This window comes from Etheostoma cragini, chromosome 5 (assembly GCF_013103735.1).
Source record: "Etheostoma cragini isolate CJK2018 chromosome 5, CSU_Ecrag_1.0, whole genome shotgun sequence".
In the NCBI taxonomy this organism is placed as follows: domain Eukaryota; kingdom Metazoa; phylum Chordata; class Actinopteri; order Perciformes; family Percidae; genus Etheostoma; species Etheostoma cragini.
This window is the reverse complement of record NC_048411.1, coordinates 19,143,300-19,165,370: the sequence shown is the minus strand read 5'-3', so window position 1 is coordinate 19,165,370 and position 22,071 is coordinate 19,143,300. Positions and strand designations below refer to the sequence as shown.

Genomic DNA, 22,071 nt, shown 5'->3' with positions numbered 1-22,071 from the left:
CCCCCCCCCCCCCCCAAACCGCTCAGGGCGCTGGTCCAGCACTGGCAGCCCACTCACTCTGACATCTCTCCATTTGTGCATGAATAGTGGATGTCGGGCCTGTGTGTAGTGATTACTAACAAAAAAGAGTGTAAAAAATTATTAAATTATAAGATCGAACCCTGTGCCTCCGTGGAAATGTATGATTGAATTATGATGGATTTGTGTGTGTGTGTTTGTGTTTTCTGAAGCAGCCCCTTGTACAAGCAAAGCTCAGGGCTCCATGATGTTGCTGTCTCATCTGTCCCTGTTCTATTTTAATGGACCCTGTTGCCTCTGCTGTATGTGATTTCCCCTTTAAGGAGAGACGCAGGTCCTGGCTCATGTTTTGAGCTCCGCAGGAACTGTCAACAGCACGGTGGGAGTTCTCGCCAGTAGCCACAAGCCCGTAACAGTGGGCGGCTCAGATGGCTGGCAGGCAGCCGTATTGCTCTACAACAGTGACGACAACAGCACCTCCACTAACCCTGATGATGTCACCGTCTCACTAAAAGGACTGTCTGCGCAGAAAGGTAAATAATGATGAAAGAAGGTTACGTTTTAAGAAAAATATGACCAGATCCAACCGTGAATGGTTCAGTTCAGTCCTGCCTGCTATCTGTCTGTTTGCAATCCAGATCTTGTGTATGTCACATATTATATTGACAACAATGTGACCAACCCGTACCAGCTGTGGCAGAGCATGGGCAGCCCCGACTACCCCACAGCAGAACAGTTCAGACGCCTCAGGAGTGTGCAGGTAAACAGCAGGGCTGAATTATAATATAAAAAATAATATCATGTTATTTTGCAATGTACGTTATTTATTTAGTACATCAAGTTGTCATTTCACAATATTGTATATGCAGCTTTTAGCTTCTGTAACTCCATTTGGAATTAGAAAATAAGTATCATTTAATTTGTAACACAATAAACATTGGACGTTTTTAAACGGTAACTATTTTACACATTAAATAGTGTGAAAGTATATCTTACTTTTGGGACGAGGTGTATTCATGGATGATGATCTTGTTCAGTGCAGCTTCAATTAACATGTTGAATTTTATTGCCAGTTACCAGCGCTGTCGACATTAAGGCAGCTCTGATTGCTTTGATCTTTTGGGACTTTTTCCTTTCTCTGTAAAGTGCTTTGAGACTTGCTTTGACCCACTGATGATGTGCCATTGTGTCAGGACCCTCATGTTGATGGACCCTGGGAAGTTCCTGCAGCAGACACTCTGACTCTGAAAGCTAAACTGTCCGTGCCCTCTGTCCTCCTCATCCATGTTTGTGCCCGGCCCAAAGCCGTCCCAGACCAGGTTCGTACCCAACACAATGCAACAATGTCAGGTCAGAATATATGTGATTGTCATAGTCCACCTTAAAGCTTCTCATGAATGTTATTTATTGGTACATCAGTTGAATACCACCTTGTCCTGCATCTGTGTTTGTATTTGTCACACTGCACAGGTGAGCATTTGTTTCTCTGTCAATGCAAGTAAGTCAAGGAAGATTTTCTCCAGTTGCAAAGTGAGAAAGGGATTTATGATTTAAGAATGAAGACATAACTTAACCCTCAAAACCTGTGTTATGTTGAATGCTTGATGAATAATATATGGGGCTGAGCTGCAAAATTCAAAAGAGATGAACTCTTACCTGTATTTGACTTTTGATTAGGTCAATGGATTACACTTCATCAGGATCACCAAAGGCCAAGTCCTGGTCGTCTGGTCAGACCACTGTATCGATTCTAAGTAGGTGCACATGGTTATTTCTTTATTTTTGCATTTGTTTGATGACAGAAACATGTCTTATCCCAAACTACTTGTATTGACTGCAGCAGTACAGTAGATTTCATCTCTTTATGACTGTTGAAATGCAGTAAATATGTTATATGCATACACCAGGCACAAGAAACACTCATTCATGCTTTTGAATATACTTTTATATATACTTTTATTTGCAGATGCATTAAGACATTTGAAGTGGAGTTTTCTACAGACCACAAGGAATTCAGCAGAATTAACACTCAAGACACCATTTTTACTTCTTATGTTTATTCACCTGGTAAGAATTCCCAGTAAATGATTATAAGAATCTGAATTTTCTTCACCTTTCAAACTATATTTTGCTGTTGTCACATCCAGCCAAAGAAAAAATACAATGTAATACAATGTACCATGTTGTGTTCTTTAGTAGATGGGAAGGCTGGCGGTCTGTACAGAGTCCGAGCTGTGGACTACTGGGGAAGGCCTGGTCCGTACTCGCTGCCAGAGAGCTACTCAGAGGAGCACTAGACCACGGGCAAGTCTGGTAGCATTCTAATTATGTTTCTGATGGTTTTGTTCTATGTAAATACATGTATAGAAATGAATGTATAGAAATGACTTGTATAGCACTTGTATGCAATACAAGTGCTGTGCCATCTGGCAAATCGCATTGTACCATTTATTATATATGCTCATGGTCTGTTTCACAGAAATACAGGCATCACATTTTTAATAGTGTATAGAAATGTTTGTAATTGTAAACTCTGATCTTGTTAGATAAAAGTGACCAAAGACTAATAATTATCCGCAAACATTATCAGCTCAAATACATTCATTTCTTAAGCAGTTGTTGATTCATTGCAAAAGGGGGTGGATAAAGGGACACAGGGACATAACACATCCAGTCTTGGTGAAAAAATGTTCAACTAGTAACGTGTAATTATAATTTTGGATTAAAAGCAGTGGATTAATACCCATTTGGTGCTTTAGTTTTTATATCATGTTGAGCAATAGAGCTCTAAGGCTCCGGAAATAACATATATCAGGTTTTGGATACACAGGCAGTTTGGACAAATTCCATGTTGATTTTGGTCTTTTTGTTGGATATTGGTTGACAATAAGAAAATATAGAATGTTCCCAGCTGTGTAATAAATCCATTAGGACAATTTGTAAACCTGTATGTCTTTTTTTTTATATATAATTGTGTTTGGGCACTAGATAAATAAGATTTGGACCACCAATCTAGGTTTCTTACACGGTCGTTTTTACAAAAACATGACAACGGGAAGTTTCTTTACAAAATATATTGTAACTAATACAGAAGGAAAATGATCACATTCACTCAACAGGTAATAGTGTATGGGAAATATATTTTCATCTTGGTAGGTTCAATGAAATTCTTTTTTTCAGGGCGTTGAATCTGATAGCATTAATATTCTCTCATTTGCGTCTTTGAGGAGAGCTGTGTCTTCACTTTTGGCGGATGATCCAGTCAGCAAACCTTAGCCTAGGGCCAGTTTAGCAGGCTCCTGTTAAACATAGACAATAGAATCAAGTGTTAGGTTAGTGTGTCAAATGTAACACAGAGCTTGAAATAGTTAAAGTTAAATATAAATGTATTTTGAAAAGTACTATAAAGGGCAATCCAATTGTTGCAAATAGTACTTCTTTGTTTACTCTTTGTCACGCTTTGCCAGACCCTCCTACAAAGCGTGCATTCATAGCAATCGGGGATGGGAGGAAAGCGTGCTCTGGTTTAACGGCTTTTTTCTAAAACAGTCAGAATCGTCATAGGTGGTGTTTAACTCCGCACAGAGCCGCGGCAAAATAGTCGTGCAACAGAAAACTCAGATTGGACAGATAGTCTAGCTACGTGTGTCATTTTACCATGCAGAGATCTGAGGAGGAGTTACCCAAAGTCCTCATAAATTCACCAAATTTAAAATTCAAACGCAAAGAAAGTCAAAGGAAACGGAAAATGTATGTATCTGGCGAAATTTTGTGCAGCACCGTAGCAATCCCATGAGTGGAACGCTAAGGATAAAGACTAGTTTACCCTTAATGTTAAAAGTTTTGGCATCACAGTATCAACTTAATCCTTTGAATGCAAGTCAAGGTGTGTGGTTTCTCTGTTTGTCTGTCCATGTGAGCTGAATGTAAAAGACTGAGTACATACCAGACTGTAGCACTGGCTGGAACTCTCCGGCCATGCAGACTTCCTCCTGTTTCTGGCGGACGACTCTCTGGATGGCAGGGGGGAGGCCGCGGGGGTTGCGGGCGAAGACCAGGGAGTATCCGTCATCGCAGCTTCCATCCTCTTTCAGGGTGCGGCAGGCATAGGTGATGGCATAGTTGTCATAATCCGTGTCAATGACCCAGTAGTTGTCACCTGAAAGAGCGGGGAGCAAAAAGTTAGTCCCAGCTGTGTTAGACCGAGAGAGGCCAAGAGAATGTGTGCATACAACTGAGGAGACTTGCCGCCGCTGGACAGGTAGCTGGCCAGTCCCTGGTAGTTCATGAACATCTTGCCGGGGGTGCCGGGGTCGGGCACAGAGTACTGAGCAGCCATGTCGGCGCACACGACCCAGAACCTGGATCACAAGGGGAGAAAAAAACTGTTGCATTTGCAAACAGGAATGTAGCCTGTCTCAAATATAACGACTGCTTATAGATTGCCACTTAATAAACTAAAAATGAGCAACACCCACCCAAAGAGAGTGACTCTGCCCTTGGAAGAGGCAACCATGGAACCATCGTCTTCAACAGTGTATTCAGCAGAGATGTTGTCCTGCAGGAACAAACCCTCAGGATCCTTCTTCTGCAGAGCGTACCACTTTCCTGCATACTTTCGGGGGGGAAATAATAAAGGTTATTTGAATAGGCATTTTATCCGTGGAATATGGACATGCACATGAACTAAAACCAAAAATATAGGCTATACTTAAAAATATATTTGTACTCACTCTTTTGGGGTCAAAGTCTTCTTTTACTGTGAAGCTGTCCACAACGCATGAGGCCAGGCTCTGCTCCACGCAGGCCAGGAACAACATCACCAGGGCAACGATTTGGAAGTCCATTCTAAGCAAAACAAGGTCAAGCATGTTAATTGGCATACTAGTATGATCTTTATTTCCAGTTCTTTGTTACTTTAGAGCAGCTTGTATCTGGCTAAAGGATAAACTCCATATTTAGTTTGTAAAAAGATCACTTGCTCTCTACAAAAAGCATCTGCTTACCTTAAGTGTAGGATGTGGTCGCACAAAGTTACCAATGTAGAGCTGTTGCGGTGTTGGAGCTGTGGTGAGAAGACGCCGTGTGAACCCTTATATACCTGATGTGCAGACGGGCTCGCTGATTATTTTCACTTCTTGAACCTAAATGCAGAGTTTAAATCTACCACTAATCCAGTTAACGAAATCCCCCGCTGTAAGCTGATAAACCCTCACATTCAGCAGTGTGTTGGCTTTATGTAATTGTTTGCAGGGCTCTATAATGGGATACATAACCGCAAAAGCCCCAGGACAAAGTGGTGTCCTGAACACCAAGTCACACGTTCATGGCCAATGTGTTTACATGTGCAGACAAACGTTTTTACTTTATGTCATAATGTCCATTGCAACCTAGTGCAAATATGAAAATTTGCTGAGAAAGTAATGTGACAGGGTGATACAGATTAAATAAAAGAAAATGAGAAGATGATTTTATTTTTAATTAGAGTTTGTTTTTCCGTTCTTAAAAAGATTAAAACAGCCATCTTCTTTCTTTTCTTTTTTTTTCCATCTCCAGATAAAATGTTACCAAGTCTATACTGGGATACTATTCTTAAAAACAAACCGTAACATTCCTTACTGGGCAGTTAAGTTTTTCCTGTTCGTTTTTATTTTTATTTTTGGTACTTTTCTAATGGCTTTGATAATTTGTGACAAAAATAAACACTCACTTTTATTAATTTTAGATTTCCAAACAATAATTGGTTCTGCTTATTTGAATTGTAAGGGTACTTCAAATATATATGGTTTTATTGTTGCTGGCTATAAAACATAAAAGATCCACAAAGTTTAAAGATAAAGGATGTGAAAGCAGTATTTTCACAATTATAATTTTACATAATTTACAAATTACATAATAAAACAGTCTGGAAAAAAGCCCACTGAGCACTAATACCCTGTTACGTTATGTCAGGTGTTCCTGTCTGTTGTCACTTGCGCAGTAACGTGTTGCATCTTGTCCATAAAAGCTGCCAGAGCTTCCATCTATAAGCTGCTGCATAATGTCAAGTGCGCACACCACCAGCAAATGTGAATACTGATGCCAAGGTGTTGTAACACCCCAGAGTGGGGTATTGTGCTGTAACACATAATGAAATAGTTTGCTGCTTCAAGTCCATTTACAAATCTAATTAGTGTTGTTGCTCACAATATGCTCTCAGCATAAAGTTTACCGTCAATTCTTAAAGCCATTTTTTTAGGCTTTTTTTTTTTAACCCTTGTACTTTTTCCAATTAATTTTAGAATTAATTTAGATTTGTTTCATTATTTCAAATTTCCTATTCTTATTTACTCATTTTTTTTCAATTCTCTAATCTGCTTTGTTGTGTACTTCCCAGTAAGTCCAGCTGTACTTTTAGTCAGCCCTGGGCAATGTTGTTATTGTAATAACTACCTGTCCTCAGTATGTTAGGTAAGGCCTCTATTCTTTGACACCCTGGGCTGTTATCAACATGCTGGTAACAGTATTACTCGGTGTTAATACCAACAGTATGAACTCTGCCTCTCTAATCTAAAAACAAAAGTTAGGTTTAAATGATCCTAGGCACATTTAGACGCACACTTGCTTAACTGGAGGTCAGCTCAGGTTCGACAAGTCTGAACTCAAGCCATATCAGGTGACCATTAGCAGGTGACTGTCAGAGAGGAATGGAAAGTATTTCCACAGAATCTAACAGTTAGTTGGTCTTCAGGAAGATGAATGTTGAAAGTATCTGGGCAACAAGCCATAAACCATGGATTTCACTGTGAGCAACACATGACCCTAAAGGGACTGCAGGGGGAATAGTTGGATTACATGACTGTTGTGTTTTATTTACCTATAACTATCAAGTCAGATTTTTCACCTGTATTGAATCACACTAATCAGCAGTGGAAATGATATGTGTTCAGTTTGGAACGTACAGTTGTGTCCAGAATAATAGCAGTGTGTTTAAAAAAAGTGAATAATACTCAAAATCCTTAGAATAGCTTTTATTCCATATTATCAATGCATTGGGAACACTGCACATTAGATTCCAAATCAAAACATGACCAAAATTGATCAAGTGTGTGTTATAACTTTGAATAAAGTGAATAAAATGGAATATTACGCTGTTCAAAAAAATAGAAGTATTTTCATTTTTCTTTACAAGCTCAAAAAATACTGTATAAACTGATAAATGTCTCAAGGGTTTGCTATGCTGAATCACTGCACTAATATTTAGTTGCATTACCATTTTTTCTGAGAACTACTTCACATCTGTGTTGCATGGAGTCATCCAACTTCTGGTACCTGTGAACAGGTTTTCCAGCCCAGGACGATTGAACTACATTCCATAAATCCTCTGCATTACTGGGTTTTACCTCAGAAACAGCATTTATGATGTGACTCCACACGTGTTCTATGGGATTGAGGTCCGGGGATTGGGCTGGCCATTCCAAAACATCAATGTTGTTTATCTGGAACCAAGGCTTTGCTCACTTACTGGTGTGTTTTGGGTCATTGTCTTGTTGAAAGACACATTTCAAAGGCATTTCCTCTTCAGCATAAGGCAACATGACCCCTTCAAGTATTTGGATGTATTGAAAGTGATCCATGATCCCTGGTATGCAATAAATAGGCCTAACACCACAGTATGAGAAACATCCCCATAACGTGATTCTTTCACCACCGATGTTTCCTGTCTTCCCAGTGTTCTGTGGCTTGAATTCAGTACATGGGGGTCATCTGACAATTTCTTTTATCTTTTTTTAGCATTGGGACTTTGCTGGGGCTTCTAGCTGAGAGCTTTGCTTCAAATAGCATTCTTCTGATCATTTCAGTTTTCACAGGTAACTGAGTCTTCTTTGACTTTCCTGGAGTTGTATTTTTCACGGTTTTCTAACATTTTATAGACCATACATGTTCTACAATCAAGAAATAAAAGGCAGATTAATGTCTAACCCACATATGGAGGTTTACTCCTTGATTGGAGTGCAGGTCCAAGATCAACAAATGCATAATTTTAATATAAAAAAAACAACTTAAATTGTTATTTTAATAAAACCTGTCATACCTGTACTAAACAGTCACTGTAGGTAAACACTGATTATAACTAAAAGGTAAAAAAAAGACAGACTACAGTGGTCATGTACTTTTGGATTTATGACATTTCATTACAAACATGAACATTATTACTTATGCAGCTGCATTTGCAGTGCTACAATAAGGAGTCCAAAAACTTTTATTTTAGATCATGTAACTAGTTTATAGTCACTCTGGCATTCTATAGAGTTGTATCATACAAGGTAAAAGGGAGTGGGTCTACAACACGGGAGTGGTTGACTGCTTGGGACCCGCCTTTGCCATTGTTACTCCAGGAAAAGGAAGGAGATGTTGGGAATTGCACATTGACATCCTCAGACTGCACACCAGCTTTACTTCAGAATAGTATCTTCACTTGCTGTAAGGAATGAGTAAAATAAGTGGGATTAGTACATTTAAAATTTTACATAGCAAATATGGTTTATGGTCTACCACTTTATTGTGCAATGCAGCACCAACTATTACTGGTGTTGCTATCATTGAAACCACTTCCTAGAAACCGTGCAGCATGCAGTTGTATGCATGTGCAAACTGTGGACTGAATATTTGACATGCAGGATTTAGGTTGGACGGGCTACCTTCTGCAAGCGCCTTGGCGATGCGCTCCTGCTCTTCGCGAACCTTTTTCTCTTCCTCCTCAATCCTCCTCTCCTCAGCTGCAATTGGCTTCAGGTTTTCTGAGGAAAATAGCGGGTTTATTTAAAGAAAAAATAATAGTTATAACCTTATGTTACTTTGATATCTCTCCATTAAGTGCATGTATAGGTACTGAGCATGTGTGTGTAATTCAGGCCTGTGTGTACTGTGTGTAATAACTGAGTGCAACAGAGTGCACATCTTGTTAAGATACACCAAGCAAATATGGTGGCATATACATCCTCCTTAAATAAGATGCTGCAGGAACTGAATAAAGATATATCATATTTGGCACGTTAACATTTTATGACCTTTAATCCAGTAACTTGAGTTTATAATCTTATTTGCCAAGTTAATGCGAAGCATGCTTTTTTGTAAGAGGATCAGGTCTTAAAACAATGTTTAGCGTTTTTTGAACTTCCAAATTACTCGGTCCAAATTACTGTTATATTTAATAGATTACGTGGGTTTTTCTCAGTGTACTGTTCCAGTAAAGTGCATCATTGCTAATAAGAATAACTCACCATATCTTTTTTTGCCATAGAGGATGCCAGCAATCAAAGCTGAATACCTTGCCGTCTGTGAAGGAGAAAACCATGAAAATGAATGCCAGTGGTGCAGTCCCTACAAAGTTTATGCAAATTCTCAATCAATCATACAATTGACGGGATATCTACAAATTGAACTGTTATTGCTAAACTTGCCATTTTCGTATTGAAGATTTTTTTGTCATTCATAGGTTCTAACCAATAGAAATGACAGAATACCCAGTAGCCTTCGCTTTAGACGTTCTAGACATCCTTACCTAACATTGTTTCCGTAAGGCCCATTGAACTCTGTACAGTGCTGGAGGAATTGATATACACCTTCGTCATGGCCACGAATTACACAAACAGAGTTTAATTAAACAAGTTTCCCGAGTAGTTAGGGCCTACACTTTAATTCAGCAAAAATATAATCAACCACCATTGTTATTATTCCAACCATTGTTATTATTCCAATAAAATAAATGTTTCCACCTGTTTGGAGTCTACCACCACCAAATATGAACAGAAGTGGGCGATACCAAGGACGACAGATTAAGTTACATCTTAATTAAACACCTAAAGATGCGATACGGTTCATAAACTGCCTTTTATTGGATTAATGTCCATTAAATCCAATGGCATTTCTATTTATAACAACCATTTAGCAAGCCAGCGCTACGTAGTTTCAATGTTCTTAACGTTAGCTAGAGTAGCTCAGCTAGCAAGGCAAGGCAAGTCGCACTTCACATAACAATGAACAAATATGCATTCGCACAAATGCAAATAACGCTAACGTTAGAAGTTGTAGTAACGTTAGCTATAAGCTAGCATGCTTCCTTGCTAACAGGTTAGCGTGATTGTCGGTAGCTAACGTTAGCAACTCAAAATACAAGGGCAAAAGGTAATTTACAGTAAACCACGAGTAATCCTGTGTTACAATATGTAACGTTAAAGCAACACAAACCTTAATCAAAGGCGACACTGCAACTGGAGGCGCCATAGTTTTACAGCAAGCTAACAACCAGAGGTCACTTTACAACCAAAGACAGGACTGCACTTCTTCTTTGAAAATGTACTGCAGCTGACATGCACATTGGTGAACTACTGCCACCTTCTGGACCAAATTATCAATTTCAGTGGCAATTTATAGACGGACAGCCTAGAGACCGTTAATATTAATCAATATACAGTATATGCAGACAAGAGACAATTTGGCATCATCCATGATATCTCAACATTTAAGATCCACTGGACAGTGAAGCCTGATGGAGCTCCAAAACAGACTTGTTCACCTCGGATTTCATTCCTCCCATTGTCCAGTTTATCAGGCATGCCTATGTAAATTATAAGTAAGGAAGTTATAACAGCCTCGCCAAATCTTACCTGGATAAGGATCGCCATTCATCTCGTTATCAGTATTTGTTGACGCCGTCGCACACAGTATCATGGATTGCTAGCTATTGTCATATTAACACTGGTTTAATGTGTTGTCTTGTCGGCAGTGTTTGAATTGGTTCAAAGAAGGTGCTACTAGCCTAATTCAGCAGTTGTATGACATGATAATTGCATGTGTCTTGGATATATTTATAAATATTGAAATATATTTTTGTTGACAAAGGTTTCATTAACAAGGTTGTCAAAAACATGCCAGTAGTCATTGATGATAATGGAGTGTATCTCAATTGAATTATGTATGGAAAAATAGAAGAATGTCATTTTAAGTTATGTGTATAGGAAACCAAAATCCAGTGTTGAAATATTCACAGAAAAAATGGAAAAAAATGTTTAATAAGGTAAAGCATAAAGTTAACTACATATGTGGGGACATTGACCTACTTAATCCCAATAAACAGAAATTGACGGAAGAGTTCAATTGAAACATTGTAAAGTTTTGAGTCTTTTTCCAACATCACAAAACCAAACAAAATAACATGTAATGATGCCACTATGTGTATGAACTATTCTTAGACATATTTACAACTTTATATAATAAAAATAGTCTGATTAAAAAACATTTTAATAAAAGAGATTTTCAGAAAATAATTATAATAACATTGTTACAAAAGGATTGAATTATCTTGAAAACTTCAAGGATAATTACAAGATGTGGACAAATATGAATGAAGTGGTTGAAAGATTCAACTATTTCTTTGTTAATGTGGGCCCTAAATTGCCAACGATATAAAGTACACAGGGATGAAATACTCTGTGATGGACAATAACTAAAAACAACCAATATCCTTGCTAAATCAAAAATACTCAAAAAAATTATTTGTCAGAAGGCTAGATAATTTCATTGACAAAAGCAAGCTGTGCTGGAAGCCCCACATTAAATATCTGTGCATGGAGATGGCCAGGAGTACTGGTACATTGAAGAAAACTAGATATATAATGAACCAAAATACATTACATACGTTGTACTGCACACTTATTTTGCCATATATTCTACTTACAACTTACAAAACAATTGCACATTAAAAAAAGAGCAAACAGGATAATAAATCACACCGGGTATTATGAGTACACTTATCATCTCTTTTTTAATTTACATTTGCTGACATATATGGACATTGTTACATTTAAAACTGCTTAGTTCATGTTTAAAGTTAAAGAAAATAATTTACCATGTAACATATGCGCAATGTTTAATAAACAAAAAAAAGGTGTTATCATTTAAGAGGACAATTTATGTTCAAACAACCTCTTGTGCGAAGCATGTGTGTTTCAGTTTGTGGGGTGACCTTATAGAATGGACTGAACATGACATCAAAGCCATAATATCATCAAATTAAAAAATAGATTAAAGAAATCATTAATTGACCAATACAGAAAAGAATAGACGGAAACATAGGAACAGAATTGTAATGTAAATGGTCAGTTGTGGATTATTGAATTGTTGTAAGTTATTGGAAGGCCTGAAAGATTGTATGCTTATTTACTTTGTAATAAAATGATTTTGTGAAATAGGGGCAGTATTAAATGTATTTCTGTAATTGTTGTGTTTTATATAGTGGTTTTAATTTTTTGTCATATTCATATTCGAATCCTTGCAGTGTCTAAAAATGTGGTTACAAAACATGGATCATTCCAATTGAGCTAGATGGGGATGCTCAATGTCTGATTTTACATTGCATATGCTTGTTTTTTTCTTTATAAATATGATATAGCCTGTTTGGGTATAAATATCAGCCGATTAATAATACTGTGAATAACAGTTAGAAGTAAGAGTACTCTTTTGGACAAAAATCAGAAGTGCTGGTACCAGTTTTGAGTACTGGTGAGTTCTGGTTCATTTCAAGCACAGGTTGTTGGTCTGCATTGACAGTTGTTATCCTTTCTTTTGTTACAAATAGGTTTAGCTAGACAAAATATTGTGTATTTGAAACACCAGTCCATGTATAAGCTGTGTTAAATCATGAGCAGTTGCAAAACGCTGAATGATGCTGTAGTATGTTGTTTTCCTATTCTAGCACCAATAGTAATAGTAAACCAAGATGGTGCACCAAGAAGTGCAAAGGTTATCCGGAACACATAGAAGTGGTCAGCAGAGATAAATGCAGGTCAACAGCTATGAAGATGTAGGCGTAGTATTTAGTCAATTAGTGCTTACCCAATGCTAGTTATAGCTCTACTCGGCTTGGCTCGACTCGGCCGCGGTGCCCTGTCCTCCTCTTCAATTCAATTCAATTTTATTTTATAGTATCAAATCATGACATCAGATATCTTGAGACACTTTACTGATAGAATAGGTCTAGACCACACTCTAATATACAAAGACCCAACCATTCCAGTAATTCCCCCAAGAGCAAGCATTAGTGCGTCAGTGGGGAGGAAAATCTTCCTTTTAGGAAGAAACCTCGGACAGACCCAGGTTCTTGGTAGGCGGTGTCTGACGGCGGTTGGTGTTGTGATGAAAAGTGGCAATTTACCATTTCATATTTAGTCAGGGTGCAAACTACGGGGGAGCTAGGGGAAGCTTGACTCCCCTTAATATGACATGGGCTCCCCTGAAAACGTGATTTGTGAAATTTTGGGGGGGGGGGTCACTTAAAATATTGACAATGTGTCATTTTGACATGCAATTTTAGTTTTGTGCAATGTGAACATCGTGGATTATTATGTGTAGGCTACTATTGCAAAAAATCTTCATTCATGCATGCAAATTGGCGTTTCAAACCTAATTCAGTTCAATAAAGGTAACTCTACATGATTTACTTGTCATTAGCATTAAGGCATGGCGGCGCTGCAGTCAACTCATGTTTAGCACATGCAAAGACATTCTAATGAGAAAAGAAGCAAAGACGGTATAGTTTCAAATTGAATCGTGTGACTATTAGTTGCATGCATTGCAAGTCAATCATAGTGCATACTTTATAGGCTAATAATCAACTGCAAACATATGTAAAGGAGAATCAGTGACTGAAGGTTTAGCACACTTCGCAAGCCCCTGCAGATCTCCTGTGTGAGCATACAGATTTAAAACATTGCAGCTGCAATTATAAAGAAACTAATATTTTATGTGAAACATGATTAAAAAAAAGTTTACATTTTAATTTGAAGTAACAACATCTTCCAACATTGGGTGATAATATCAAATTTAAGCATATTCAGTAGATGCTTGTTCCAACTTCACTGAAGCCATGTGATAATATAGAGAAATATTCACATTTGTAGAAGTATAATTACATCAAATGTATATATTGTACATGTGTTTTGCATCATTGAATACATGTTTTCTCAAAATTGACATACTCAATACAGTAAATTTGTAAATTAAAATACTCGTTGTGGGTTTGAAGAATGATTGTACATAGACATTTAATTTGCAATGATGGACAGGTATGAAGAGTTTACCGCTGAAAAGGAACTCTTTTTTGTGTAATTTCTGTAAATGATAACATAGAGATATAATATTTAAATAGCAGGAGGCTAAACTAGTGGATACTTTTATTTTTATCTTTTGTTTTTCTCTTTTTTTGACAGAAATGTAGTTTATATAAAATATGGTTATCTGTATACAAAAATCAAATATTTTCACAGAAACAGTCAGTCCTACTGTCTTCCTAACTACTAAAGCTGCCAAATCATATTATTTCTTCAGAAAAATGAAAGAAATTAGTGTGCTTGGCAAAAGCAGCGGTTGAGGCTTTTCACTGTCCTGTTGGAAAATCTCACCTTCCCTCGATTCTTGGTGGAGGCTGTGTACTGATTTGACTTGAGTTTAGAGTAATAGTCTGAGAACTTGTTGAAGAGGATAGATATGGGAAGACCGTTGAGGATGATTCCTAAAGAGATGCAGATGAAAGCGAAGAGACGACCCAGTATGGTCTCTGGGTAGATGTCACCGTAGCCCACAGTTGAGATGCTGACCTGTGGGGGAGGGAGAAGGGTCAGTGGTGATGGAGAAACATGACTCACAAACCTTACCAGCAGGTTCAGTCAGTGTCCTGTTAGCAGACCTCTGCTCATCTTTTTGGCCAATTGGGGCATTTTGCACCTTTGTAAAAACCACTGCATTTTGCCTTTGTTAGACAACAAAGTAGGCAGTAAACTCAGATTAAAACTGGGAGCCAGGTCATTCCCAATAATATATTCTTAATCTAGTGACACAGGTAAGTATAACAAGAATAAGTATACAACTTTAAAACAATTAACAGAACAGACTGGAACACTGTGTGATTATTAACCAGTCCTAAGTTCAGAGCTCATGTGCTCTGATTTAGGAGTGTGCAGACTATGAAAGACCCAGGAAATTTAGCTGATTATGTGTTACATGATATTTGATTCACATGCTGCCAATTGGGAAACATGTTTTTCAGTCTTTCATGTGGATTGAGAAACAATTTTCTAGGCTTCCATATTGCCCCCTTATTTTTTTGTGAATTTTTGGTGGTCCAAAGTGATGAAAATAAAAATTACCAGTTAGCTGTAGTTTGCCAATTGTTTAATTTTATACTCAAATAATCACATTCCATTTATTAGGACCCACACTTCCAAAATATTCAATTGCTGAACTTTATAATTACCAACAAGGTTTCACATCAGGGGAAGCAAATACTTCTTCACATTTTCATGACTATCCCTAAAATTACATTAGATTTGCCTAAGACTGTGTTGTACAAATCTGTTCAGAGGGGTTAACTTACTTTCAGTGACAATCCTGCTAAGAAACATCAGGAAAAATGACCTATAGGTTCACCTAGGACTCAAAATGGTTCACAATTCTTTAGCTTCTGTTTATATGAATACAACAGATATCTGTAGCAGTGATCAGTGCTCACAGTTCCCTTCACAGGCAGTGAATAAAAGGTTTGTGTTAACTCAAATAAACCTTAATTCAGAACATTTACCAGGTTATTTCACTTTATAAAACTGACCAGGTGGCATTAATACATCAGTACTGTAAAAATATACAATCGGTAGTTTGAATGTTACCATTGACCGCTTGAGTCACACATACCAAAGCATGAGGTGACACACCTTGCAGTAGAGCTGACCTCATTGTTTTTTGTAAGCCAGGTAGTGCTGGAGTGTAATCTAATAACATTATGCCTCAGGGATTTTGTCAGTATTAAAGTCATTTGAGGACAGGGCACTTCAGTTTACTTATAAATCAATAGGTTACATTGTTACTTAAGTGGGTTATTTAACTTTTATAATATTAAGGCTTTGTGCTTTCCATATTTCTTCTACTCCACGAACTTTCCTCTGTGTTCTTACTTTAGAGTCTTGTCCTGCTGTTTTTTTACACTACAATTGACAAAGATATACTTACAGCTGCCCACCACCATGCATGAGGAATGCTGGTGAAGTTTGTCTGCGGCATGTCATGCTCCACAGTGTAAACCATGGCCGAGAAGCTGAAGATGCCCATGGCGATGAAAAGGAAGAGGCAGCCTACTTGCTGGTAGCACTGACGCAAAGTGAAGCCGAAGGCCCGCAGACCTGTGGAGTGTCGCGCCAGTTTCAAGATTCGAAAGATTCGCATCAGTCTCATGATCCGCAACACCTGGCCCAGCTTTCCCACCTGCCCTACCGCCTGCATGTCGGCCTCATGCTTCATGTAATTCTCCTCATTGTCAAAGAACTCCAAGATGGCCTGTACATGCTGAGGCAGGATGGCAATCAGGTCCACCACGTTGAGCACACTCCTGCTGAAGGATTTGAGGTCAGGAGTAGACATTAGACGGAGCAGGAACTCCATCGTGAAGAAGACGATGCACATGGACTCCACGTGTTCCCAGTATGTCTTCCCGCTGAGCTGACCTTTGGGAGTTCTGTATTGCATCTCCTCCACCGTGTTGAGAGTCATTGCCACTAGGGAGATCAGGACAAACACGCTGGAAGCCAAGGCCATCAGCTTGGCCTTGACAGACGAAAATGGCTTCTCCATCAAGTTCCAGATAGCCCTGCGCTTCTGGCCCATGAACATGTCATGGAAGAGCTCCTCATTCTCCTCAATCTCCACCTCTGCCTCCAGCTCCCTCTGGATCTTCAGCTGATCATTCAGCTCGTCCTGCCGCTCCTCGAAGGAGATGCGACAACAGCGGTGGGTGTTCTTGATCCTCACGCCCCAGTAGTTAATCTCCTCCAGGAAGTTGCGGGGACACAACTCATCCTTGATCCACAGAACACCGGTCCTGTAGAAGTTGAAGATGTTGTGGAAGACATCTGGATCCCTGTCAAAGAAATACTCATTGGTGGCCACAATGTAGTCATCGCACAAGTCCAGCTTCATGTTGTGGTCCGTGTAGGTGGCCAGTCGTCCTATTCTGGTCTTTGGATACTTGGCGGCCGTCTTGTAGGCTATCTGGTAAGGCTTACCCCCTACATTGATGTTGATCGTGTAGTTCTTCTTGGAGAGTGAAACATGTTTGGAAGAGCAATACATAGCACTGTCATCCCGTTCTTCTTCGTACTCTGCATAAATGTCGTAGATGTCCCTCCCCAGCTCCTGCATGGAGTTCCATGTCTTCACGCAGCTTTTCTTGGCCAGAGGATAGACAATTTCCGAGGGTCTTCGATTAATGTCTGAATCCCCAACTTTGTGGTTAGGGAAAAGACTCTGTCTCCTGTTCAACAAGTTGGCCACCTTGCTGGTGCTCCCCATGGTGCTCCCCCCAGACTACACAGCAGACAGAATGCTCAGATCAGCCAGCATTACTGTCTAATACCCCTTTACTGTACCTAAGCATAAGGGACATGAGCAGGATGCCTCATGGCCCCATTAATGTTGCTGACTGAGAGGATCCGTGTGCTTACAGGACATCTAAATACCATTATCCCCTGTTGAGCTGCCAGGCTGACATGGTGTTGGCTCTGTGACATATCTCAACAAATGACCATCATGAATTCACAATATATAATTTGATAAACATTTTATGAAATGAGCTTACAGTACTTACTATTGATTTGGGTGATCTGAACACAGAAAAGACAAGACTACAAGAGTATTGTTTTCCTCAAATGTATTTATCAATGCATGGACACTGTGTCATTCATTAATCTTTTTGCAGTCTCTGCAGATTACTCGAGGAAGTAATATTGGAAGGCTATGATTGGACAATACCAATTTGTATCTTGATTCTTTGTGAAAAACGACCACACTTTGTGATGACTTTTCAAAAATGACTTTTTTTTTTTTTGAGGTTAAGTGTCTTTTTCACATTCACATTTACAACTAATTATTTCTGTTGGTATTGTGCAAAGCTTTAAAATTATAATACTGTAGGGGAACAAAGGAAGAATGGTGGATCCATAAAAGAGGATAAAGGCTCAAAGCATTAGCTTAATTTGTGATTTGGACGAGGTGCGGGGTTTTTCAGAAGTTGAAGAGAGTCTAGGCCACAGAATCTAGAAAATGACCTTTCGTTTTTTATATATGACCTCTGTTTGTAGATCAATAAGGCTGTGCCATGTCATTAAAACATCATCTTACCTAACAGATAGTGATTTGACAAGATTGAATTGGAAACACAACTTCTCTTTCAACTGAGTCCTTGTATTGAATTATGGTCCTACTGATTAACAGATGTCATTCTGCAAGGCTAACATTATGAACCATTAAGTATATTAACCTGTATTACCTTCCTGGTGCCAACTACCTCTTACTAGTTAAAACAATTAAGGAGACAGGTGGTTAAAGCATTTAAACATTTAAATCGAGCTACCAGACTTAAACTACCAGTAGTCTTGTTAGTGTAGTGTGTCAAGAGAACAGGAGGTGAACTGGATTTGTCATGAAAGCCACAGGGAAAGAAAGAATAGGCCACATATATATGATATGATATTCTGAATGACTGTGTTCGTCAAGCTTAATGGTTAATAATTTGCCTTTTAAAGTGAGACTGTAACTTTTGGACGAGGAAATAGCACAATGTTCTGGATAAATTGGATTAATTAACAATAAAATGCACCATTACTCAGTTCACTATGCACTCAAGGATTTTCTGCTACATTCTCACTTTGTCTGATATGACCAGTAGCTCATGGTGGCTAATGTTAACTAACGTTATGACATAATATACAGCACCTTTCCCAGACAGAGTCACAAAGTGCTTCACATAATATGTGAATATGAATTGTTAAAATAAGACCAAACAGTAAAATGAACAATTTAAAAAGAAGAAGAAATGTTATCAAACTTAAGAAATGGTTGTTACCATTGTACAAATGTTACCATTACTGACACTGCTGCATTGTCAGCTGTCTTTATGACTTTTCTCTACTCATTTTCAACATGTCAGAGATCCAAATTTAAAGTAAGGCTGTGCAACATTTGCCGAACAGCAGCCCCTGTAATGAAACCCAATAACATATCTTGCTTGTAATTAAATAAACTAGATAGGAGATGATATAATTCCTTATGCAATGAAATATTACACATAGTGGGTCAAAAGAAAGAGTCACTCTGCCTTGCCTATTGGTGCTTTCCATTTACTACACAATGGCAGCCACCCCTGCAGTTCAGTGGGCTCATTTAAGTATTATTCACATTTTTATTATGCAGAAAGAAATGAATAAAATTGAATTTTGTATTCAAAAGTTTTTTCTCCTTTTCTCCTTTATCCTAGTCCAGGAAGCAGGATGGAAAAAAAAGCATCAATAGATAGCTCTATAGGATTAATATCATCTACTCTCAAGATCTACGGTTTCCTGTCTGTCACTATTGTCCTCAAGATTTACAGATCAAATTTAGCAGTTGACGTGCCTTCACAGCTGCTAAGTAAAAAGTTAATGTAGGTTATAAACCCTCATGTAGGTTTATTACATATATATATATATATACATATATATATATATATATATAGTCAAGATAAATGGAGTTTTTTAGCCTGACCTTTGCTGATTGGATTAAACACAAACAGGGTTTGCTCAAAAGTGTCAGACACTGTGTGGCCGGGTTAGGGCAGTTGGTGGAGCAGTTGCACACAAATGGAGGTTTACTCCTCATCGTGGTGGCTCCAGGTTTGACTCCGACCTGCGGTCCTTTGCTGCATGTCATACCCCTTCTCTTTTCCCTTTCATGTCTTAAGCTGTCCTGTGGAATAAAAATGACCCCAATCTTTAGAAAAAAACTAACTAAAAATATTTTCCTAAAGACATTGTCACCATTTTTAAAATGGCAAGTTCAAACTCACCAACAGCGATGTCGCACTATACACTTGATGTACATCTTTTGACCACATACAGGTACAATGAGGTATGACATGCTAACTATGAGTTTTGTGTGAATTTTAGCCTATTATACTTGAAAACATGGGCACGCGTTGGGTCTTACAATCAGTTTGACTGCTACTTTGCTACCAGCATGATTTAGTCAATCAATCCTAAAACACAAAACCCCTTTTGAAGTGATGAATACACCAATGCGTTCTCATATTTCAAGAGAGTTCACTGGAGTGCAGTAAGTTAACACATTAATAATACACACCCGCTTTCTCAAATGCCAAGATGACACATTGATATAGTGATATAATTCATTTGCAGCATAAATTCACCTACCGACTGTATAAGAGTTGCACCTGTGAGCTCAGTTTGACAGCACGTGTAAATACTATGAAAAAGGTAAACAGTTTAAATGTGGCACTGTGACAATGCATATTGGGTGTACTCTTCAGTCACATTTCCAGGTTTGGTAAATGTGCATGTTGTTTTAAATCATTTAAAAGTTATCTGTTGTATGAACAGATGAATGCGAGAGAGCAAGATCTTTCCAGCAGATGGTGATATCGCAATCATTTGTAAAAATGTCACAATTTACTTTTTGTCTTTTTACTGAGTGATGGAACAGTACAGTGTAATATTGTTGAGGTTGGATAACTCTCTTCACACTAAAAGCCAATAGTTGTGAAGTGTAATGACTCAGGTCACTGTATGCCGTGTTTGCTATGTAACACATGTAAAATGCATGTCTACGCCACATCATTAGTTACATTTTTCAGAGTCCTTCTAAATTTACCACAATGTTGTTCACTTAGTTTTCTAAACCTGAACATAAAGTTAGTAAAGGAAGCTTCAGAGTTTAGACTGTTCTCAGCTGAATTTAGATGCTGATGTAGAAAGCTTGCAATCTCAGATACAAGTGAAGAACTGAGTGGCATGGGGCACTTGAATAAAACAGTCATCGTTAATGTTATTTGGAACAGCTGAGCTGTAGGCAATACACAAGTCAAAGCCAAGGTCCCATCACTCACTCTAATTTGTGACAGCTGGGTGATCTGCAGGCAAGTGAATGCAAAATACTTTCACATGAAAAAGGGAATAGATTAGATTGTCAAAGAAACTCAATCTGCTATGATCTAAACCAAATTTATATTATAGCCCACACTTGCTAGGCAGCACATTTGGTTGCCACTGGAATAATTGTAGAAACTATGGTTTTAACCAATTAAGACATTTATAATGAAAAATGTATGTTGTATAATTTGATATTTAGGTTATGTAAATTATACATTAAAATTTAAAATAAATAAATAAATATTTATGTGGATTTTGACTTTAATTGATGTAAGAATAATTCCATTTTAAAATGGAAACTCAAAACAAATTTTAAAATAGCTTTTAAATGTTACTTTTTGTCAGTCAACTTAAATGTGTATCATATATTCCATGTTAGTACTCATTGTGTTGTCTCTTAAATGAACTCTAACCCCACGGAAGAGCTGAAGCTTTGATAAGCTGTTTTTAACAAGCCGTTGTCATGTGTAGGCAGGAGTCTTGTGCGTCAGAGCTGAATACTGTTATTAATTGCACCTCGGTTTTTTCATGTAAAAAATGACTGCAATTAAAAACAATGTTGGTTACATCATCAGATGGGTCTCTTTAACTCTGTAGTTTAAGATTTGTGAAGAAACCAAATTGTATTATTGACTACAACATTCAATTGTGTGTTTTGAACAATTTTTTTTATGTATTTCCATGTGAACATAAAATTACATTACCATAGGAAGGAGAGATTTTGACAGGTCAAAAGCACAGGTGTAAATATTGATGCCTTCATAAGTTCTGTAGGCCTGTAATTATAAAAAGGTGCATGTTTTATAAGTAGTTAGGCTGCAATATGACATCAATTGTAAATCCTATTCCAGATTTGTCTTTTTTGTTTATTATAGATATGCCTAACAAGGTGACTAACGTGTCACCTCCCTGATATATGATTTCAGGAGGTTCAATACTTTCTAACAGACTCAAATTAAACTTTTCAGTGGACATTTTCACCGCAGTTGGGTCTGCAAACACAGAGCTGCGAAAAGAGTTACACCAAGACCAGAGATTTTGAGAAATA

The 22,071-nt window shown here is 38.0% G+C and overlaps 3 protein-coding genes and 1 long non-coding RNA gene across 5 annotated transcripts in view; 1 reads left to right on the top strand and 3 right to left on the bottom strand.

Moving 5' to 3' along the window:
- Nucleotides 1–22,071, top strand: part of idua (alpha-L-iduronidase) — a 30,504-nt gene that overhangs the window by 5,283 nt on the left and 3,150 nt on the right. The window contains exons 9-15 of one of the 2 annotated variants that reach the window (XR_004656747.1): nucleotides 342–551; nucleotides 657–778; nucleotides 1,212–1,337; nucleotides 1,696–1,772; nucleotides 1,985–2,085; nucleotides 2,215–2,393; nucleotides 20,834–20,841. Coding sequence is in view for 1 of the 2 variants with exons in the window: in XM_034872458.1 (XP_034728349.1) it covers nucleotides 342–551; nucleotides 657–778; nucleotides 1,212–1,337; nucleotides 1,696–1,772; nucleotides 1,985–2,085; nucleotides 2,215–2,315 (737 nt within the window). In the remaining variant the exon portion in view is untranslated. Of the gene's footprint in view, nucleotides 1–341; nucleotides 552–656; nucleotides 779–1,211; nucleotides 1,338–1,695; nucleotides 1,773–1,984; nucleotides 2,086–2,214; nucleotides 2,673–20,833; nucleotides 20,842–22,071 lie in introns of those variants that run through there. The other variant, XM_034872458.1, reaches the window with a different exon arrangement.
- On the bottom strand, nucleotides 3,083–5,239 carry LOC117945163 (purpurin-like). Its single transcript, XM_034872463.1, has 6 exons — nucleotides 5,025–5,239; nucleotides 4,752–4,866; nucleotides 4,497–4,633; nucleotides 4,267–4,379; nucleotides 3,965–4,177; nucleotides 3,083–3,317 (listed from the first exon to the last, which is right to left on the bottom strand). Exons 2-6 carry the CDS (start codon nucleotides 4,863–4,865, stop codon nucleotides 3,307–3,309), a joined length of 588 nt encoding a protein of 195 aa, XP_034728354.1. The 5' UTR covers nucleotide 4,866; nucleotides 5,025–5,239; the 3' UTR covers nucleotides 3,083–3,306.
- Nucleotides 8,159–10,503, bottom strand: LOC117945165. The gene is made up of 4 exons (XR_004656748.1): nucleotides 10,249–10,503; nucleotides 9,282–9,336; nucleotides 8,700–8,798; nucleotides 8,159–8,479 (listed from the first exon to the last, which is right to left on the bottom strand). It is a non-coding gene; the product is annotated as an uncharacterized LOC117945165 (long non-coding RNA).
- Nucleotides 14,347–17,515, bottom strand: LOC117945161 (potassium voltage-gated channel subfamily V member 2-like). Its single transcript, XM_034872459.1, has 2 exons — nucleotides 16,060–17,515; nucleotides 14,347–14,654 (listed from the first exon to the last, which is right to left on the bottom strand). Exons 1-2 carry the CDS (start codon nucleotides 17,392–17,394, stop codon nucleotides 14,400–14,402), a joined length of 1,590 nt encoding a protein of 529 aa, XP_034728350.1. The 5' UTR covers nucleotides 17,395–17,515; the 3' UTR covers nucleotides 14,347–14,399.